Here is a 17,459-nt window from a genome sequence, read left to right as displayed (position 1 = left end):
ATACTACAGAGGAGTTAATACTGTTTTTATTCTTCCGTTGTCATTTTTTAGGACTTCAGTATGGAGTTGGAATAAACACGTGTTAAGTCTTCCGTGTTTGTTTTTCACCTCTTCTATGTGCAACTAACTCCTAGTGCTCTTTCCAGACAAGTCAAATGTCTGTTTCCTTCAGGATGCTTTTCCCAGTCCTCTCAAGGCCCAGACCAGTTTTAGTATTCCTCTGTTATGTTTCACTTACCATTTCACATATACCTATCTTAAGATAGTGTGTATTTACTTTCCCTTTTTTCCTGAGTGCTTATGAGGTAATAGTAATAGTGGTTAAGAGTGTGCTTTGGACAGCGACAAATCTAGGCTTCTATTCTAGTCCAATATATAACTCACTGTGTTATTGTATGACATTGGGATAGTTAACCTTTCTGAGCCTGTTTTGTATATGCTGTAGATAAAGCAGTGATACCCCTCTGGAGATGTCAGAGTAGAATGCAGTTAAAGGACATGGCACATAGTGAGAAGTGTCAGCCAGGATTATTGTTAATGTGTGAACCCTTGACAACAGGTACTGGGTATCTCTAAGGTCTAAAACATCGGAGACTCTTGTTATGTGCTTTTAGCACATAGTTGTTATTCATAGACTTGTTATGTAAATGAGCAAACCATATTTCCACAAATAGCATCTCCACATACATTTTATACCTTTTATAATAGGGATATTGGATGCATTTGTATTGTATGAGCTTATCCATGATTCAGTGTTTATCAAACAATATCTGAAGATTGATTTTCAAGCTTTGACTTGAAGAGGAGTGATTGGCCAAGGATAGGCTGTTCCAGCATTGAAGAGTTTAAAATGTTGCAGAGGCATACTTATGAGTCTGACCCTGGAAATATGTAATTATTGTGGCTATATGTGAGGCCTGTAAACAGTGTTCTTACCAGAGATGAAAGAGAATGATGGTGTAAGTTTAGTGATAAAAAGTGTGAGATATGCAATAGTTTGAGTTTACTTAGTGTTATGTGGTTGATTTCTACAAATCAGAAGTAGAATTTCACTCTTTGGTCCATTCAACAAGTAACAGAGTGTTGATTATATGCCCAGCACTGTTACTGGTGCTAGAGACCAGCAAAGAGTAAGACAGTCTTGGCCATGAAGAATTACAGCTTGAGTGTATTTGAGTGTGTGTCCGTTGGGAGCGGCACCTAGGCACCAAAGAAATAAAGCAAGGTGATATGTAAAGAATATTAGGTGGAGTGGGGAACCACTCTTTTTAGCCCTGCTGAGGGCAGGGTTAGTCCCAGAACCCAGGTCTCCTGACTCAGTTCAGTGTTCTTTCATAATATGCCAGTCTCTTGAGTAGAATTTTTAACAGAGTAAAGTGATTTTACATAAAGGGTTAACATGAATGAAGCCAGCTCAGATAAATATTTTCTGTAGCGGGTTCGATGACCTGCAGGTGTGACATTATTCCAAACAGACTTGCGCATCATGTAGGCTAACACTATTGCCGTTTATTCACAAGACAGAATGATCTTAAGAAATGTTATCATAATTTCACATGGCTGCTTTCTTCTCAGTTTTCATTATTGTGGAACTTGCGGAAATTGTAGTTGCGTTTCAGAGCTTCTAATTAGATAATCTGAGTTTCTAGCTTAAATTTTATATGAAGTTTTGACTATCTGAAGAGGAGGATCGTGTTAGTAACGCCAAGTGCTTAGGTGTGTGTTGATGGAACTTGTTCTCCGTGGTTAGGCACACGGATTGTCAGTCACTCGTGGCCTCTAGTCGGTAATAACCATCCATTGCGTGAGCATCAGAATACATTTTCCCTTAGCAGGTGCTCTAGACTTTTGAATGGAATTAAGAATATATCTTTGAGAAGCATTTCCTCTGCTACTTAACAGCCACCACAGAATGGGTCCCAAGCTTGAGGTCTGTGTAGTAAATTGCTATAAATGTTTGCAATGCAAAGACCTTATGGAAAAGAAACTAACTAGGTTAATTGTGTAATCCTTAGTTGACACAGACTTCCCTCAATATGTCTGTTCTCATCACCCTTCCTGAGAAAACATGTTATCTTTTGGAGTGCATAAGTGTACAGAGTACCTAGTGCATCAGTCATTTTCAAGCTTTTTATAATAAAACAAGGAGAATACCTGTTTTTCCCTAGTGTGGGTAGGTGCTCATCAGTGGCTTGCTTCCTTTTTCCTGAGATTGGTAACTCCTCTGAGAAGCAGACCAAGGATCAGCTGAATGACTTGCGGCATCCTGCAGAGGAGCGGATTGGAATGTACCCTCTCTTGAAGCCCAAGAGGAGAGCCCAGCTGGCTCTGAGCTGAGGACAGGCGTCCATGTGCATAGGCCTTTCTCTCACATTCTCCCGTGAGGAGGAGTGAGTGAGGGCTGTTAAGAAAAGCCAGTAGCTCAGTGGTTCTCAACCTTCTCTGGGAATCCAGAATCATCTGGGGATCTTCTGAAAAATATAGATGCCATAGTTTTAGATTCAGTAAGTTTCCTGGAATGGTCCAATTGTGCAGTCAGATTTGAGAATCACAGCTCTAGTGGAGGTCCTAAATAGGAAAGAGAATCTAAGAGGGAATGAACGATGCCATTACATTCATACCTAAATCCCCCAAATGGTACTGCTTTTTAAATTAATGCCGTTAGCCATTTCCTGTGTCATCTAGTACAGAAGATAACAGTGTTCTGGAATAAGTTTTTCCATTTGTAAAATGGAGATGATAGTGCTTACTTCATAGGGCTGTTTAGAAGCTCATATAAGATAATGCATTGGAAATGCTTAGCATGATGTCTGGCACACAGGATAAATGCACATCGATTATAACAATCATCATCATTATTAGATAATTTATCAGCATGCGTGAAATATTGAAGGATTTTTTTTTAAGTATACATTCACTTAGATTGCTCTGTATATGTGTAGTCCACATTTGTTATTTTAAATGCCAGTTGAATGTTACATTTTGACTCTTCCTCAGTTGTGTGACACGTGGGTTATTTTTCATTTTCCACAAATATTGCTAGAACCAGCAATCATGTGGGAAGAGGAGTTCTTTGATTTTTCTAGGAGTATAATATTTTAAAAATAGGGTTACCGGGTCACATAGGTATGGTCCATATTAATGAGATCAAGGGAGGGTATCATGTGATGTACCTTTGGATGTGTGGGTTGACCATTTGCCCACTTAAGGTGGCTGGGTAAGGAAGCATTGTGCCCAAGAGCTACTTGATGGGCTAGAACAGCGAAGGATTGTCAGGGAACAGAACTGCTTCTAAGCCTTAGATTCACTCAGCAAGAAAAGGCACCACAAGGCTTAAAAACAGACTTTACATTTCTCAAGAACAATTTTGGTCTAGTATTAGATGCTATTTCAAGAGCAACAGTGATCTAATATTTATCTTTCCTTTTTTAAAATGACAGTGTGAAAGGAGATATTACATTTATTAGCCAACTTGTTTTGCATTTATAGAACAATATGCTGAATAGCAGGAATTGTCTTTACACATGTAATTTTTCTGAAGTGTTCTTTACATAGCTGAGTTACTACTAACCTTTATTTCCCTTTAAGTAGGAGTGGTGTGTGAGATGTTACAATTGTTCTTCTGAAAAAAAACCTCAGTAAAGGAACTATAGATGACTTAATCTTATATGCAGAAGGCATACAGAAATTATCAGGAACCCCTGCCAGAAATATGATGCCCCAGTTAGAATTTTACTTGACTAATGAAATCATACAAGCCTGGTAGATGTTAAAATGTTTCTGTTTGTGCTGTATGTTCTTACTTGTTTTTAAGGGACTGGGATTTCAAGCCAAATAGAAGTCACATTTTGGGAAAGAATTAAATACCAGCCTGTTTCTTCCCATTTGTTTGTTGCCATGTGAAATCAGTCAGAAATCACCACTTCTACTCCTCACTACTAACCCTTCTTTTGGTTTCTTTTTTGCAGGAAGTGTATCGAATTCCAAAGAAAAGTCAAACTGAAAAGGAGAATGCAAGTAGGTATTCAGAATTACCCTATGTATGTGGTTTTACAAATATTTTTAGGGGAAATATGCAGAGATAACTGATAAGAAATTGAGGTATTCTGTTTTTGAAACCAGACAGTGTGTAATTAGGTAAATGAAATATTTGGTGTAAAGGTTTCGAAACCTTTATTTTTATGCTTTCTTAGTGAATTTTTGCCAAAGGAAATGTCCCTTTATATCTACTACCTTTATTGTTGCTTTCCTTGGAGTCATGGCCTTTAGTAGTTTTTCTTCCATTCATTGATTCCTTTAGAGCAGACATTCTTAAACCTGTACTCCTAGAGGTCTGTGTCTTTACTTGTAGATGTTTCTATACAAAATTGTGTACATTCATTTTTCTAGGGAAAATTCAGGACTTTCATCAGATTCTGGGAGTCTGTGACCCCCTCAAAAGATTAAGAATCATTATTACAGAACAGAAAACAAGGAGGCCGTGGAGGTCTGGTTTCTGGGCTTTAACCCCACCTAGTTATGTTTTTAGCATACTTGTGTAGAGATTAAAGCAATAATATCAATTACGATGACTGTCATTGGTCTCTTTAGCCCCTCTGGCACTGGCCCCATGTAAATAGAGTGAAATAGCCAGTTGATCGTGTTTTATTTTTGACATGGGTGTTTTATAATCTTAAATCTTAAATTGGTTAAATAATTTTATTAAAGATCTGTGAGGTGTCCTTTGCATCAGTGTTGTATCTTTTGGATGTTTTTACTTCTGCTGGTTTAGCCTCTTCGTAAATAAATATCCTACTTGGGGCTGCAAAGAATTCTTCCCATAAGAAACAAGGCAGAGTTGGGCAGTACTGGTTGATAAAACCAGTGGCACTACTATGGAGTTGATCATCAGAGGCTGGCTTTTCTGGGCCCGCTGAGTTGCAATCATTAGTTTGATAGTCAAAGCTTAAGGACCTGTGAGTCCCCTCCACACACACACACACAATATTTTGCAAACATCTAGTCTGATGTGGCCCTCTGAGAGTTGATGTATGTCATGGTCTAGAATGGACAACTAGAATCTTTTCAGGAAGCAGCCTTTTATGTGCCGACTTCAGTCTCTCCCTCGTATATGGACCCTCTTCCCAGCTTCGGTCTCAGGCTTTTAGATTAAAGAAATGCTTATAATTCAAGCCTGGCTTCTATGTTACCCCTCAGTGTCAAGCAGTTAAAAAGCCTATAACTTCTTAAACTTTCAAGATTTGTGAACTACTTTGGGAAATATGTAGTCTAACTTTACCCTCATATTTTAATATGAGAAAATCGGCCTGAATAAACAGAATGACTTCTGCCTCACATACTCTTAAGTCAGAATATGAACTGTTGGTGTGATTCCATTTCTTATTTTACCAGGATATAGTGAATAAATAATCGCATTTTAAGGAAATTAACACCAAGGCCAGGAACCTGGTTTTGAAGGTGGAAATAAAGTAGTCATGAGCAGATACAGATGAAACTAGGGAATAGTACTTCATAGAAGGGTGCTGTGCTAATACCTTGTGAGCGGGAACAGTTGTTTAAATTGTACATCATTTTCTACCAGCATATGGTATAGATGAATTCTGTTAGCTTCTCACTGACAAATGCTCATACGTGGCTGTAGATGAATAAGTGTTTTGCAAATAAATTTAGTGTCTGGCCAACTAAAAGAACTGTGAGAATGACATGTGCAAACCTAACCCTACTACTGCCAGGGGAAAAACAACTGATAGCACATTATTCTGAGATAAGAAAAAGAACAATCAGTTAGTGTTTATTGAGACTCTGCTTTGTGCAGGGAGAGATTTTTTAAGAAATTCTGTCCTCAAGAAGAGAGCGATCTGGGGCGGACGGGTGGCTCAGTTGGTTAGAGTGTGAGTTCTGGGCAACGGGGCTGCCAGTTCGATTCCCACATGGGCCAGCGAGCTGCGCCCTCCACAGCTAGAATGAAGTCAATGAGCTGCCGCTCAGCTCCGCAGAGGCCAGATGGCTCAGTTGGTTGGAGCGCGGGCTCTCAACCTAAGGTTGCCATTCGACTCCTGGACTCCCGCAAGGGATGGTGGGATCTGCCGCCTGCAACTAAGATTGAACACGGCACGACCTGAGCTGCCGCTGAGCTCCTGGATGGCTCAGTTGGTTGGAGCACGTCCTCTCAACCATAAGGTTGTCAGTTCGACTCCCGCAAGGGATGGTGGGCTGTGCTCCCTGCAACTAGCAACGGCAACTGGACCTGGAGCTGAGCTGCGCCCTCCACAACTAAGACTGAAAAGACAACAAATTGAAGCTGAATGGCACCCTCCACAACTAAGACTGAAAGGACAACAACTTGACTTGGAAAAAAGGCCCGGAAGTACACACTGTTCCCCAATAAAGTCCTGTTCCCCTTCCCCAATAAAATCTTAAAAATAAATAAGTAAGAAGAGAGTGATCTGACTCATCAAGTAGCAGAACTAAGGTACACGAAGCAACGGCTAATTTACATATTGAAATGTTTGGTGGTGGGATTTAGACTTAAGGAGATGAGAAACTAGAGGCGTGGTCAGTGAAAAGTAGTCTTAGGACAGCTTTTGGGAGCAATGACTGGGGATTGGGTGAAGATAATGTAAGTGAGAACCATGACGTAAAGAAACGTAATGAAAAGGGTTAGTACCATCCGTCAATAGGAAGCTGCACTTCTTTTGAAGATGTACCTCTCTTGGATAACTTCCTGAGTTATTACCTATTATCTCCTGTGTTTGAAATGTTTTTCTTTTGAAATTGTAGTTTGTAAAAAGTTGTCTCATCCCTTTTTTTTTTTTTTAATTAAAGAGACTTTTCTTGTTGAGATTTTTATGCTTAACATGCCAGGCTGCTTTTCTACAAATTGTAAGTATGCAGTTACAGGGGCAGTTCGAAGGCTTTTACATTCTGACTGATAAGCAGACTGCTTTGCTAAAGGTAACGGGAATATCTTGCGTGCCTGTGTTCCACAGAACTTGGTAAAAACGTTGAAGGCTTGGACTGAGACTGGTGGGAAAAGGCGGAAAGGGGCATTCCGGAAGAGGCGTTCAGGAAGTAGAGTGCACACGCACACAGGACCTTGTATCTCATCCAGATTCAGGACCGTATATGAGGGAGGAGTTTATAGATTCATTTGTTAGATAGAAATTTTATTATACGGTTGATGTACTATCAAGATGGAGAAAAGTCTACCAAGTAAATTTTTTAAAAAACCCTTTTCCCTTAGTAACTGAACGAGGAAGGGATGCTGTTGGCTTCAGAGATCAAACAACTGCCCCAAAGACTCCTAACAGGTCAAGAGAGAGAGACCCAGACAAGCAAACTCAAAATAAAGAGAAAAGGAAACGAAGGGGTTCCCTCTCACCACCTTCTTCTGCCTATGAGCGTGGAACAAAGAGGCCAGATGACAGGTAAGTGGCCTGTGTGAGTTATTTTCTGAGCAAGTCAAAAAGTGCCCAGATCATATACTTCTGATTTTGTACACCAAGAGCTTTTGGAATTAAGTATATTCTCTTGGAGTGAGCATAAAACTTCACTGATAAATATTGAGACAGTCTTCATTTGACAGTAGTAATAGCTGTGAAGACTAATAATAAATTTTGGTACTTGAATGGTTTCTCCCTGATAATATTTAAATGCTTTTTGAGGAGCCAAAGATTTGTTCTTTAAAGGGGTGTTGAGGTTGGTGGGAGGTGACTCTTCAAAGATAGTGGTAATTCTTCCCAAGTCAGAACTGTTTTTAGTGAATCTTGTACCGTACCAGTCACAATGCTGATTAATCCCTGTGTCACAGGCTGTCTTTGTCCTGCTAGTAGGAAAAAAGGCCACATAATATACCCAGTGGGGACTAGAAAATATTTATTCTAGACAAGTTCTTTTTACATTTTAAATTTACCTTTTAAAAAATTGAGGTATAGCATTTATATAATGCAGTTGTCAGAATTTTTAGTTTTGGGCTGTTTGGGTATGTAATAGTAATTCATCGTGATTTAATTTGCATTCCCCTAATTATTGAATAGATTGACCATCTTGTCATATATTTAATTGGCCATTTCTGGGAAATATCTTTGTTGTTCATTTACTAAATTATTTGTCTTTTTGAGTTTAAGGAGTTTTCTGTATACATTCTAAATATAATTCTGTTTTGGTGATAATTTTTGCAAGTATTTTTTCCTATCTTATGGCTTGTATTTTGACTTTTCTGTATCTTTTGATATACAGAATTTGTTACTTATGGTTTAATTGCATATATCATGTGTATTGTATGTTTCCTTTATGGTGAGTGCTTTTTGTGTTTTAATAAATTCTTCTCTACTCTTCAGGTGATGATATATATATTTTTTTAAAAGAGATGTAAGTCCTTATATTAGTTCATTTCGAGTTTTTATATATGTTGTAAGGTAGGGATCTGGTTTCATGTTTTTCTAAGTGAATACCCAATTGTCCCAGCACCATTTACTTGAATGTCCACCCTTCCTCCAAGGAATGCCCACTCCATCTGCAGTGCATCTTCTCCAAGTTTTCATATATGGGAGGATTTGTTTCTGGGCTCAGTGACTGTAGCTTATATTAAGTCTTGATGGCAAGTAGGGAAATCCCTCCTTGATCTTATGGATGTCATGTCTTTTCTCAAACTTGTTTCTCCTTTGAATCTGCTTGTCAGGTTACTCCCACCGCATCCACCCTCCCAAAGAGATGATTCTGAGACTTGACATCTTTACAATTTTGAGTATTTTTATTCCTATATTCAAGTTGAGTGTTTGAATATTCTCTGTCTAGTTAGGTCTTTAATATTTTTGATAAAGATAAAGGTTTTCATGAATCCCTTTGTTTATATCTTAGGGTCTTTTTCTGAGAACCTTAATTTTTTGTTACATTTTCACTTTGTTGCTGGTGTTTAGATATGCAGTTGACTTTTGTATATTGATCTCATGTTTGGCAACCATATGTAACTCTTATTAATTTCAAGAGTATAGGGTTTTAGCCCTTTTTTGTCTTTGTCAACAGTTTACTATACGAATTTGTTTTGTTGTTCCTTTCTAATCCTTATGCCTTGTTCTTGTTAACTTTGCTAGCAATACCGCCAGTACGTTTTTTTTAACCTTGGTTTTGATTTCTACTCCTGTTTTCATTTCCTTCCATTTTTTAAGGTTTATTATATTGTGTTCTTAATTTCTTAATTGGAGTAATTCGGATTCTTAGCTCATTAATTTTCAGTGTTTTTCTCTTCTAATAAATATGTTTAAGGATTTAAATTTCCCCATTAAGTAGTAGCACTTGAGGTACTCCTTTGACAATGCAGTTTCATTATAATCTAGTTCTAAATACTGTTACGATTTGCAGTGTCTTTAAATTTCTTTTTGTTAAGTTTCCAATTTAATTGCCATTAACTGGTCTGTATGATACCAGTTCTTAGAATTTCATTGAGATTTGCTTTATAGTCTCTTGTTTGATATTAATAGAAGTATGCTATCTTCCTGTTGGTAGGATTTAACTGGTATGTCTTCCTTTTACTTTCAACTATTCTGTGTCTGATAAATAACTTATTGCTATTTATTCTTCTTTTGGTGTACATGTGCAAAAATTTCTCTTGGGTATATGAATAGAATTGCTAATTTGTCAAGTATGTACATGCTCGATTTTATATCATAATGGAGTTTTAATTTCCATTCTTTTTCCTTTCTAGATGCTTCATGGGGTTCTTTTTCAAATTGCCTGATAATATTTTATGGTCCTGTTCCTTAGTCATATTTTCAATAGCCTCTTTTATTTCATTAAACATATTAAAAACGTCTCTTGTAGTTTGTGTTGGAGAATTCCATATCAGCAGTCTTTCTAGATCTCTTCCTCTCATTTGTTTACGTATATGTTATTTTACAATCATACACGTAATTTTATTTTTTAATGGAATCATGTTCTTAGAACTTTTATCTGTGGGGATTCATTGAGGCCTGGATTTAAGGTGCTCTTTTTTATAGACTATTTGCATTTATTTCTGCCAGGCAGCTAAGGGTACTGCCACCTCACTAACACTTACATTTAAAGGAAATGTGCAGCTTAGAGGTTTTTAGACCACATCTTTTGTGTTGTTTGGATAAATGTTAGTGTCCTTATCCATGAAGCTCTTTTGTCATTTTTTTTTTTTTTTGCCAAGAGCACTTTCTCAGAAGTTTAATTTAGACCTTAGAACTTCACGCAAAAAAAATTTTAAGCCCTCAGTTCTCTTGTGAATGTTAAAGCTGATGGTTACTTGGGGGCCTACTGGGGATACTTATCGAAACAATCACAGAGTAATAGGCTTAGCAGTAAGATACTATACTCGATATTGCACAGAGTATATCTTACTCCCCATAATTGTATGTCTGCATGTTCATGCTTTGTTGATATTTGTTGTGTGTGTGGTCAGACATACATCAAATGCTGTAACTTTTATTAGGTTTTGGTTTCTGTTTTAATTTCAGAATTTGTATGTATAGATCTGTCCCCAACTATAAAGAAGAATCTATTTAGGACACTATATATATCTTTAATTTGAAATTCTAGAATCTGAGAATAGGATAAAATTATTCTTTTCTTCTAGGTGTCTATTTCCTTGGGATTCTCTCCTATCTGCAAGACTCCTTAAGTAATCTTGAGTATGATTTTTAACCAGTGCCAATTGGAGTAGGTGTGGTTAATTGTTTAGTATTGAGTGATAACACATATCAGTGGTTTGATTACATCTGTAATTTAGGGAAAAGCTTTTTGTGATGCTCTTACTGTTTTCTCTCTAGGTATGATACACCAACTTCTAAAAAGAAAGTGCGAATTAAAGACCGCAATAAACTTTCTACAGAGGAGCGTCGGAAGTTGTTTGAGCAAGAAGTGGCTCAGCGGGAGGCTCAGAAACAGCAGCAGCAGATGCAGAACCTGGGGATGACATCTCCACTCCCCTATGACTCTCTTGGCTACAACGCCCCTCATCACCCCTTTGCTGGCTACCCACCAGGTTATCCCATGCAGGCCTATGTGGATCCCAGCAACCCTAATGCTGGAAAGGTGCTCCTCCCCACACCCAGCATGGACCCCGTGTGTTCTCCCGCTCCTTATGATCATTCTCAGCCCTTGGTGGGACACTCTACGGAACCCCTTGCTGCCCCTCCACCTGTGCCAGTGGTGCCACATGTGACAGCCCCTGTTGAAGTTTCCAGTTCACAGTATGTGGCCCAAAGTGACGGTGTGGTCCACCAAGACTCTAGCGTTGCTGTCTTGCCAGTGCCGGCCCCAGGCCCAGTCCAGGGACAGAATTATGGTGTTTGGGATTCAAACCAACAGTCCGTCAGTGTACAGCAGCAGTACTCTCCTGCACAGTCTCAAGCAACCATATATTATCAAGGACAGACTTGTCCAACTGTCTATGGTGTGACATCACCCTATTCACAGACAACTCCACCAATTGTGCAGGTAACTCATTTGAGAACCTCTCTTGCCTGTCTTATAGTTTGTTTGTGAGATGTTAGACGCACGCAGGGAAGGCCTGCTGTTGATCACTTTTGTATATTGATCAATACTAGTAATCTAGTGTTGTATAACGAGTTACTCTAGAACTTAGCAGCTTAAGACAGGTAATTATAATCTTCTAAAGTTTCTGTGGATCACGAATTCAGAAGCAGCTTGGCTGGGTGGTTCTGGCTCAGTCTTCAGCTAAGAGTGTACAATTTTTATATTTCAAGTTGTATTTTTGTGTTTTTTAATCTAGGTTGTTTTTTCCCCCCTATAAAACAAAGGGCTCCATTTTAGGCTTTTAAAAAAAGAAGACTGTATAAAGCATGATCCTCACCACATTCCTATGTCGCTCTCCCCCATCTCTCTTCATCGCCCCTTGAAGGTGAATTGTGGATGGCAAAGGTTCCCAGGGTTCTTTCCTGCAGTCGTTACTAAGTATTGATCAGTAATGCTTGCTTCTGTTAGTATTTTTGTGATGAAGCGGCATCAAAATTTGGTTCGAAAGGTCACGACAGTGTTCTGCTTTGATTCCTAAAACCTTAACATATTAACTACTTTCATTTTGTATAATCTCTTTAACCACGATTATATATTTTATACATTTGTAATCTTAAAGACTTAAAGATTTTGCCCCATGTTTTTCTACATAACATGATTCTTAACCATTTTCCAAATTATTCTGTATTTTTATATGTGTGTATATACATTCATACATACATGCAATCAATCATGCATATACGTATACATTTTAATGGCTATATAATATCTCATTTGCTGAAGGTCATTTTTAATCTATTTTTCTGGAGTAGTCATTTAAATTGAAAGTTCTTTTTCATAATTATAAATAGCACTGTACTGAATAGTCTTATACTTAATTGTGTATGTGTATGTTTTTATGTTTGGCTTAAAATGAATGTTATAGTGCTAAATAAGGCTAGTAAGAAGATGGTCATTATTAGTTATCAAGTGTCAATTTTACTGCATGTTTAGGGATCTTAAACACATTTCTTAGGTCCTAACTTCTCCCACTGTCTTGCTATATTCTTTCTTGGACCAAGGCATTCTTTTTTTAGTTGTTCCTGAGATTGTGTATCACAGATAAAAGAAAAATGGTCTGCTTCTGTTCCATTCCTACTCCTAAAGTACGTTCTTAACCTAGGTATTAGAGCCCATGCAACAGCAACGGAAGAGAGCTGGCAAACATTCCTCAGCAGAGAGCTCACTGGGCAGATGGCAGTTCTTATACAATAGCATCTGTTTTTCCATCCCACTGATCAAAAGGTTTCTCTAGGGTTCAGTCATACACCTACATAGCCTTAAGAATCAAGCATCACAATTGTATTTGTTTCCAGTTTTCCGGTCTGTTCCCACCAAAAAGTCATTTATTGACTCCCTAACCACACTTTATGTGTGCTAGAGTAGTAGATAAATGAACTAGGATGGTTCCCTTCCCTGTGAGATTTGTTGAGTAGAGATGCTGTTGGGCTTTGGGTAATGAGAAGCTTAGAGCATGTTGTTTGTATGTTTTGAGTCTAAGTCCGTCATTTACTGTGTGCCCTGGAGACAGGCACTTATATTCTTCAGTTTTAGTTTTCTCTACTATAAAATGAGCAGAATGCCTCAGAGTGGTTGAGGTTTGCATGATATAATGGATATTAATAATGACAGATTTAAAGCACCATTTACCTTGAAGGTTTAATTATAGTTATTACTCAAACAGTTACCATAATAATACTAAGAGAGTATTGACATTAGTGGGCTGTGAAATGCAGCTAGTCAAGGTCATGTATCTGGTGTCGGGCCCAAAGATCTGACCTCCAGGAGGAAGCCTTGAGGTCTGTGTCATTTAAGCCAAGTATCAACCATACCAAGATGGGCCACTGAGAGTTTGTAGATATGAATAACCTTGATAATGAAATATTATGTGGTGTGATATAAATTTGTGTGCGTGTATGTATATGATACATTTTGACATTTGAAATAGATGTGTTATTAGAAGGTGACCATTCCTTTTTTTTGTCACAACTGCTTATTAAACATAAAAGCTCAAATCATGAGGCCACATGATTTATAGTGGTCTTATGACATTAATGAGTGACCTTACACTGAATCACATCTCAAAATTATACTGAATCACATCTCAAAAATTTGAGTGCTTAGACTAATTTGTCACATTATAAAGTGAAGTGACTCATATATAAAGTCATAGTGATTTTTTTCTCTCTAGAAGTGGGAGCAGAACAGTTGTTTTCCCCTCTCTAACATACTGGACTTCCTTAGAGTTATCTTGTAATTCCCATTGCAAGTCACATTTTAAGCATATTTGTAGACTGTATTTATGTTTGAGAAGTTAGCTTTTGTATCATTTCAAGTTACTTGAAGGGGAGAGCCAATTTCTGCAGATTTCCCCCCAGCAAATGGCGAGATTTGACAGGCACATCCTGCCTCACAAGTGTGCAGGTCCATCTGTCGTATTTTTCAGTGGGGCTGCAAGGCAGTCTCCCCTTTTTATTGCTCTGTTGGTTTTGGCATTGGCCTGTGGTTTTCAGCTGGTTTGGACAGAGACTATAGAACCCTAAACAATGTTTATTTTCCCTTTACCTTTTGACAGTTTGAATTTCAAACACTGTACGTCCAAATGAAAGATTATGCCAACTTGGAAGTCGATTACTTACTGCTTTATTAGAGCTACGAAAGTATAAATTATGAATTTCTTCATTTTATCTTTTAGAGTTATGCCCAGCCAAGTCTTCAGTACATCCAGGGACAACAGATTTTCACAGCTCACCCACAAGGAGTGGTGGTTCAGCCAACCGCGGCCGTGACTACAATAGTTGCTCCAGGGCAGCCTCAGCCCTTACAGCCAGTAAGAAACGTTTTGGTTGATGAAACTCTCATTGGCTGCCTACCTTACGTTATCTTTAGAAAGTTTACTTTTGTTTTGGTTTTTATTTTTGTTTTTTTCACTGTAGATTTAGTTTTTTAATTTTTGTAGTCACGTGCCTGTGCACCGCATCCTGAGTGAAAGCTACTCATCCATTTTGTCAATTTTTTAAAAAAATTCTGTGGAATTTACAGCTATATTAACTGATACATAGTTTGCTCCTAGAAGGAACCTTTTTATTTGTAATTTACCTGACTGACCTATTTTTATACTTTGCTGTGAATTTTTGAAATAATCATTTTCTAGACCTAGCTATCATTGTTTATGATCCTGTATGATCCTGTACTAGACACCAGAGACTAGGAGTATAGAATTGAATGCTGTACTTTTCTGTATATGTTGTGCAATATGTATTGAGAGAAGCTTTTGTTATTCTGTATCATATGTAGAAGGATATGGTGAAATTTGATGAAGTGTTGTTTGGGGATGAAATGGGAAATAGGGGCCTAGTACTGAAAGCCGTTGAGAAACCAAACAGGAGAATAACATGAACAGATTAGCAATTTAGAATACTTACAGTTCTGGAGAAGGCTCTTGCAGCAATCTGAACAGTGATGGTGACGTCGGACAGGTAGGACAGGTGGTGAAGATGGAGTAAAAAGACTGCATGTGAAACAATTGGGAGGAAGACAGCAGGTGTTCGAGGGCCTGCTGTGAGCTGGGCCCTTCTTGGCATTTTTAATACAAACAAAAGATTCAATTCCTATCACTCGAAGCTGACATTCTAGGAAGAGAGTTGAGGATCATAGTGTGTGATACTTAAAATAGTCCGAGTTCAGTGTCATGAAAGGTGCAGATAAAGAGTTTGAGGAGGAAAAAGAAGCATTCCCAGATTGGAAAAGGATTAGTAATTTAGTAAGTACCAAATGATTTGGAATATTCAATGACACCAAAGCTTAGGGAAAAGAGGTCACGTCACAGGCTAGATAGAGGACTATGGAAATGGAGGAAGTGGAAATTAAGCAAAGCCAAAACAAAACAGCTATGTGAAATAGAGATTAGGGGGGTATGCACAAAGCAGTGATCGCAAAGACCCATGTTTGCCTAAAAGTGGACACGTTTTTGTCTTAGCCTGGGATCTCAGGTTCCTCTTTAAATCCTCATGCAAAGGTAAAACGGGAAAACTTATTCTCTGTTAACTGGCTTATTACCTAGAATGAACAATTAAGGGTGTATATCCTTATAGCGATTATATTATTATCTGCTAGAGCTGCTGTGACAAAATACCACAGACTGGGTAGCTTAAACAACAGGAATTAATTTTCTCACAGTTTTTGAGCCAGGAGTTTTAAGATCAAGGTGTTGGCAAGTTTGATGTCTCCTGAGGCCTCTCCTCTTGCAGGTGGCGCATTCTCACTGCGTCTGCGTGTGTTTCCTGATGTCTCTTCATCTTCTTCTAAGGATACCAGTCCTGTTGGATTAGGGCCCCATTTAGGACCGCATTTAACCATAATTACCTCTTTAAAAACCTTGTCTCCAACGACTGTCACATTGGGGGGTAGGGTTTGAACATGAATTTAGGGGACATACAGTTCAGTTCATACAGTAATTGTGAGGCTTTTATGAGTTTCAAAATGTAGCATTCAGTTTTTTAAAATATAAATACGAGGTTTCAAACATACAGAATAGTACAGAAAAATATGGATAAATGTTAATATTGTGTTAGATTGGTGTTTCAATTTTTTTTTTTATAAAAGAGATACTATATCTAAAGTACATTCAGTTAATCAGTATCCTGAGGTTGATATATGCCGTTTAGCATTGTTTTTTTTTAAGGTTGAAAAATACTGCTGTAGATAATGAGCTGCTGAATATTTTTTGGCGTGATGTCTTAGATGGTGAACGTGGAGCCAACTGTCAATTTTCTGATAGAGAAAAAGCTCTTCATATATACTGTCTCTGATCATTTCCCAGATTGTACCTTTGCTTTATATTTTCTAAGAGAAGAAGTAGATGTATGTTTTTACATACTGCGTAAGTAGATTATTTTTGTCCTTTTCAGCCAGGTTAAAAGAGATGTCATTGATCAAGAACTTGTGTGTGTGTTTCTTTTTAGCCTGAAATGGTTGTGACAAATAATCTCCTGGATCTGCCACCCCCTTCTCCTCCAAAACCAAAAACCATTGTCTTACCTCCCAACTGGAAGACAGCGCGAGATCCAGAAGGGAAGATTTATTACTACCATGTGATCACAAGGTAAGAAGGGCCGTGTGGGCATCCCCAGATCAGCTTTCAGTTAAAGAAGCTGCCACCGGAAAGGGGAATTTTATGCAATGGCATGTAATTGGCTGTTCACCGCGCTTGAGGGCTGTTGGGTTTCCAGAATCACATCTTAAATGTTATGTCATATCTTAGACTTTAATCCTTTTTAGGTATGTTTGGTGTATTTTTAATCTGAAAGACTCTTTTGGAGAAAACTTAGGAGTTTAAAAAAACCCTTGGTTATGACTTCATCTAATACTGCAGATATTGGGTTATGGGCAAACCTTTTTTTGTAAAAGGCCAGATAATAAATATTTTAGATTTTGCTGGCCAAACAGTCTCAGTCATGACTACATGATTCTGCCATTATTGTGTAAACAGCTATAGACAATACATAAATGAATGGATATGTCTGTGTTCCAATAAAACTTTATTTACAAAAATAGGCAATGGACCAGATTTGGCCCACGAGCCATAGTTTGATGACTCCTGCTATATATAAAAAACCCGATTTATCTTTTTCTTAGAAATTTTTAAAAAATATCTTTTACACAGAATGCTTTATGTGACTATACAAAATGTGATCAAAAACTACAATGACAGTTTAAATAAAAAAATTATTCCAGTAAAAGACACACTGCCATTAATCCCCCTCAAACTACTCCTCCTCGCTTTGAACACACTTATCCTATGGTTCTTGCCACTTTTTGAAGCAATTGTGGAAGTCCCCTTTCGTGAGTGTCTTTAGTTGTGCGTCATGGCTGCCTTGATGTCCTGAATCAATTCAAAACGTTTACCTTTCATGGTCATT

At 37.9% G+C, this 17,459-nt stretch overlaps 1 protein-coding gene across 5 annotated transcripts in view; it reads left to right on the top strand.

Annotated features, from left to right (window-relative positions):
• SETD2 (SET domain containing 2, histone lysine methyltransferase) overlaps positions 1 to 17,459 on the top strand; it is a 110,715-nt gene that overhangs the window by 82,055 nt on the left and 11,201 nt on the right. For 4 of the 5 annotated variants that reach the window (XM_081073205.1, XM_081073204.1, XM_081073206.1 and 1 more), the window contains 5 exons: positions 3,969 to 4,017; positions 7,244 to 7,427; positions 10,791 to 11,460; positions 14,234 to 14,368; positions 16,503 to 16,642. In XM_081073205.1, coding sequence (XP_080929331.1) covers positions 3,969 to 4,017; positions 7,244 to 7,427; positions 10,791 to 11,460; positions 14,234 to 14,368; positions 16,503 to 16,642 — 1,178 coding nt within the window. The remainder of the gene's footprint in view (positions 1 to 3,968; positions 4,018 to 7,243; positions 7,428 to 10,790; positions 11,461 to 14,233; positions 14,369 to 16,502; positions 16,643 to 17,459) is intronic. The other variant, XM_081073208.1, reaches the window with a different exon arrangement.

The sequence above is a fragment of the Rhinolophus hipposideros genome (genome assembly GCF_964194185.1).
Source record: "Rhinolophus hipposideros genome assembly, chromosome: 14".
Taxonomy (NCBI): Eukaryota; Metazoa; Chordata; class Mammalia; order Chiroptera; family Rhinolophidae; genus Rhinolophus; species Rhinolophus hipposideros.
The sequence above is the reverse complement of the archived record's forward strand: the minus strand, read 5'-3'. Positions and strand labels throughout refer to the sequence as shown.